This window comes from Berghia stephanieae, chromosome 8, assembly GCF_034508935.2.
Source record: "Berghia stephanieae isolate SIO BIC M18660-M18661 chromosome 8, UCSD_Bste_1.3, whole genome shotgun sequence".
In the NCBI taxonomy this organism is placed as follows: Eukaryota; Metazoa; Mollusca; class Gastropoda; order Nudibranchia; family Aeolidiidae; genus Berghia; species Berghia stephanieae.
The window spans coordinates 5,038,907-5,043,906 of NC_088367.1; the positions used below are offsets into that span (position 1 = coordinate 5,038,907).

Consider the following 5,000-nt stretch of genomic DNA (forward strand, 5'->3'; position numbering starts at 1 on the left):
TTCAAAAAAAGATATTATATTTATTTTTGTTTATTAAATTTGGTATAAAGTACCTCAAAGAAAGGTAAAGCGTTGAAATTTTAAAAATCTCAAATTGACACATTTGGGAGCCGGCACTTCTGTAAGTCTGTAAGATAAAGAAAGAAAAAAGAACATATCCCGAGTAATAAGCCTATCGATTGGGTAGTCGGGGTAGGCTGACGTTTTCTGGGATGTTTCTTTTTCTCTTGTATTTTTCTTTCCTGCTGTGTCGTACACACATTTTTAAAAATGTTGTAATGTACAAGAGAAATCAGAATGAGAAAATTGTCGGTTACATCGTAACGAATGTGACGATTTTCCTATGGGTGGTAAGGAGAGGGTTAACCAAACTTTTCTTTCAAAATGTCCATTGAACCAATATTTGTGTGCTCCAGCGAAACCATAACATGAGTTATTGCTGCCCAATGATTGGACAATAATAAGTATAGATAGTTCAAAGTTGACGTCACTCTGGTCTTTGTTATTGTTTTTTTTTTTTTTTTTTTTTTGCCATCCACGTTTATAAGTGATGCTCACTGAACTGTATTAACCCGACTATAAACGTTCATGGATACACACAGTTTTGTGTGTTCGTCATTTGTACTTCCGGATGGCAATGTTATGAGCTTCTTAGCCAAGCGCATACCATCTATAGCCTTCTTTCACGGCTTTAGATTTATTAAATGAGTTATTTTTATCGCGGCAAATAATTCACGAGCTTGCGAGTGAGGTAATCCGCGATAAAACATTGGAATTTAATCAATCCCAACCCGTAAAAGAATGCCTTTATTCCACCCATCAAAGTCATTTTCTGGGAGACCTTCCATAAGCTACTACATCCCAAGTATTCTTGTTCTAGTAGGGGGTTTGGGAGGGGTGAAACTTTTTTTTTTTTAAAGTCTCCCCCCTCCCAAACCCCCTACACTAGAACTTCTAGTAGGGGGTTTGGGAGGGGGGAGACTTTTAAAAAAAAAGTTTCCCTCCTCCCAAACCCCCTTCTAGAACAAGAATACATGGGATGTAGTAGCTTATGGAAGGTCTCCCCATTTTCTTAAATATTTCATGACCAGTAATTTGTAAGATTGCTTCAATTTTCAATGAATTCAAGTTATCTATAGGTAGGGATGATAAAAGCCTTGTCATAGGGAAACCAAGACGAAACAGGGATGCCAATTTGGTACTTTTAATGACCAAACCCGTGAAAGAATGCCTTTATTCCACCTCTCAATGTCATTTTCTTAGATATTTCATAACTAATAATTGGTGCGGCTATGTGGTCTAGTGGTATGACACTCGCTTTCGGCTCGGCGCATAGTTGAGTCCTTGGAAAATGCTCTTTACTCACATTCTCTCACCGTACTCAGGTGTAAAATGAGTACCTGGCCGTTAACAGCGTTGTATTTGTCTAACAGGCGGCATGTCCCGTTCTATATTTTGTTAAATGTTGCTGTTGACCGGGGACCCCTTGTAAAGCGCTTTGAGCACATTTAGTGGATATCGCGCTTTATAAAAAAGCTCTTTTTAAAAAAAAGATTGCTTCAATTTTCAATGAATTCAAGTTATCTATAGGTAGGGATGATAAAAGCCTTCTCATAGGGAAACATAGACTAAACAGGGATGCCAATTTGGTACTTTTAATGCTAATTTTTGAAAAAAAATGGTCATTAAACAAAAAACAAGTCCGTTACACTAATACTACATTCAATATATTTCTATGTTCCAGGTGTTGGGAAGGTTGCAAGTCTGTTATCAATATTGCTAAAGTATTTGATTATCAGTGTATGACTTTGAACAAGAAGCAGAACTGGGAATTGGGCTACAAAGAATTTGAATATACGTTCCCTAATGAGGGACCTTTCACCATTGGGTAAGTCAATTTAAAAAAAAAATTTTTTAAGAATGAGCAATATTATTATTATTATTATTATTATTATTATTATTATTATTATTATTATTATTATTATTATTATTATTATTATTATTATTATTATTATTATTATTTTTATTATTATTATTATTATTATTATTATTATTATTATTATTATTATTATTATTATTATTATTATTATTATTATTATTATTATTATTATGTATCAATATAATATTGATAATTAAAATAATAATACTAATATTAATAATTAGGATAATGATGATAATGATAATAATGATAATAATAGTAATAATAATAATGATGATGATGATAGTAATAATAATAATAATAATAATAATAATAATAATAATAATAATAATAATAATAATATTAATATAATAATAATAATAATAATAATAATAATTAATAATAATAATAATAATAATAATAATAATAATAATAATAATAATATCATAACAATAATAATAATAATAATAATAATAATAATAATAATAATAATAATAATAATAATAATAATAATATATGATGATGATGATGATGATGATGATGATGATGATGATGATGATGATGATGATGATGATGATGATGATGATGATAATAATAATGATGATGATGATGAAGATGATGATGATGATGATGGTGATGATGATGATGATGATGATGATGGTGATGATGATGATGATGATGATGATGATGATGATGATGATGATGATGATGATGATGATGATGATGATGATGATGATGATGATGATGATGATAACAATAATAATAATAATAATTTTCATCTTTTCATAACTTCGTTATACACGTAAACCATAATACTCTTCTTATATTGATCCATTCCTGACCCTAGATATAGAAACGATAGATGGCTGGAGCTGGCGAACGGAAAGGGGAAGAATTTCGGAGAGGGGGCATGGAGCATTGACACAATTGTCGATCTACGTCCGAGGAATGACACGGGGAAAATCAATTCAAGCCCGATGTCTTTGAGCAAGCCTGTATACGAGTAAGGCAGTTGTCATGCAGTTGACATTTTAAAAAATACTCTTCAACAGTCGTAACGTCACTTCCTTCCTAATGACGCATGGTAACTTAGTAACACTGGCTCTAAACTATCGGAACAATGGCGGACGCCGTATGAAATATTTCTCCGGCGAGCATAAAAGCGTATCCAGAGGGGAAAAAACACATAGATTTGATCATGTTTTGACTGTTACACATTCTGATCACAAGGCATATGAAAAGTTCTAGCCAGCATGAAGAATAAAAAGTAATGATTTTCTTTATTTAGAATAAGGTGGCCGCCGTTGCCGGGCGGCGTGACATCAGACTACTGAATCTTATTCCCAAGAGATACAAGGTAGCAGTCTCTGTAGTGCGGCTATGTGGTCTTGTGGTATGACAATCGCTTTCGGATCGGAATGTCCTGGGTTCGAGCCTCGCTCGACAAATAGTTGGGCCCTTGGATAAGACTCTTTACTCACATTCTCTCACCGTACTCAGGTGTAAAATGAGTACTTTGGCCGTCAACAGTGTTGTCTCTGTCGGAAAAAAAATTGTATTATCGCCTAACAGGCGTTATGTCTCGTTCTAATTGTTATATTATGTTGCTGTTGGTCAGGGACCCTTTGTAAAGCGCTTTGAGCACATTTAGGGGATATTGCGCTTTATAAAAGCTCTAGTTTTTTAAATCAGAAAACTCGCCGTACTCTGGACAAACACGTGATCAAAGTTTTGGCCAGAAAACTCATCCTTAAAATATTGATTGATTTAAATTGACGTGTACATGTATACAGGTCTAACATCCGAACATCCTTATGGGCCTAGTTTAACATTGTAAGGACAATATTTTGTGTCATTTTTTATTTTATTTTGAGATTTCCTTTACAACATGATAATGAGTCATAAGGTATTGGGTTATCAGACCTGCAAATAAGTACCTACACATCGATTTAAATGACCATCATCTTGGCAAAAACTCTCAAACCTGGGACTGAAGGAAGATCTCGTTAGTTCGCCAATTAACTGGTTAATTAATTCTCAAGAAATATAAGTGGTAGTCGCTCTAGTTAACTTTCTCCTTACCGATCCTTTTCAGTATTTTCCCCAAAATGGCAGGCTTACCCAGCAGAAAAAATGATTTTTAAAACTCAAACAATCTCTCTACAAAACAACGTTATTTTCTTCTTAATTAAACAAAGATGATTCTTCAAAGTTTATGATGTAAAAAATAAATCTGAAAAAGAAAAATGTATATTGTGTCGTAACAAATTTGACGATTTTTCAGCAGGTGGTTAGGAGAAGGTTTACTAGTTTTCAAGAGATACGAGTAGAGTAATAGATGTAGTTAATTTTTTAAATCAACAATCTTATCTCACCAGAAATAGGTAAGAATTCGAAATCCTTAAGATTATGTAATCCGACACCAAGCGCTCATTCTATATAGGCTAAGTTTAATGATTTAAAGATTCTTATGCAGTTCTGTAATTTGACACATATTACGTACAAGTGGGCAGTCTGGTCATGTTATCAACATTTGGAACTATCATATTTTGTTCTTTTAAAACATTTATCTATTACGTCAGTAAATAGTTATTTGAAATATTAACCCTATAACCCTATATTAACCCAAATATTAACCCTTTCAGTCTACAACAAATAGCAAAATGATGCCAGCCTCCTTCATTCAATTGTTTGTAAACAACCAGCTATATTTGTCCGAGCGGGCTTAAGAGCGGGTCAAAAATCCCACGTTTTGATTGGTCAAAAATCTACTGGTTAATAATAATAATAATATTGATATTGTCCCACAGGGCCAAGTTTAACTGCAAAATGCGTATCCGAATTCCAGTGACCGATCCAGATGGAGACATTGTACGCTGTCGCTGGGCCAAGGGGAAAGAGTGTATGAGTGTCTGTGACGCTTTGAATGCTGCAGAGATAGATCCGGTGAGTCAAAGAGAGAGAGAGAGAGAGAGAGAGAGAGAGAGAGAGAGAGAGAGAGAGAGAGAGAGAGAGAGAGAGAGAGAAAGAAAGAGAGAGAGAGAGATAAAGAGAGAGAGAGAGACATAAAGAAAGAGAGAGA

The 5,000-nt window shown here is 33.7% G+C and overlaps 1 protein-coding gene across 1 annotated transcript in view; it reads left to right on the forward strand.

Moving 5' to 3' along the window:
- The window catches only part of LOC144978062 (integrin beta-like protein A), a 28,371-nt gene that overhangs the window by 4,761 nt on the left and 18,610 nt on the right, over positions 1 to 5,000 (forward strand). Inside the window, exons 4-6 of the mRNA XM_078923574.1 lie at positions 1,745 to 1,888; positions 2,766 to 2,921; positions 4,729 to 4,864. Coding sequence (XP_078779700.1) covers positions 1,745 to 1,888; positions 2,766 to 2,921; positions 4,729 to 4,864 — 436 coding nt within the window. The remainder of the gene's footprint in view (positions 1 to 1,744; positions 1,889 to 2,765; positions 2,922 to 4,728; positions 4,865 to 5,000) is intronic.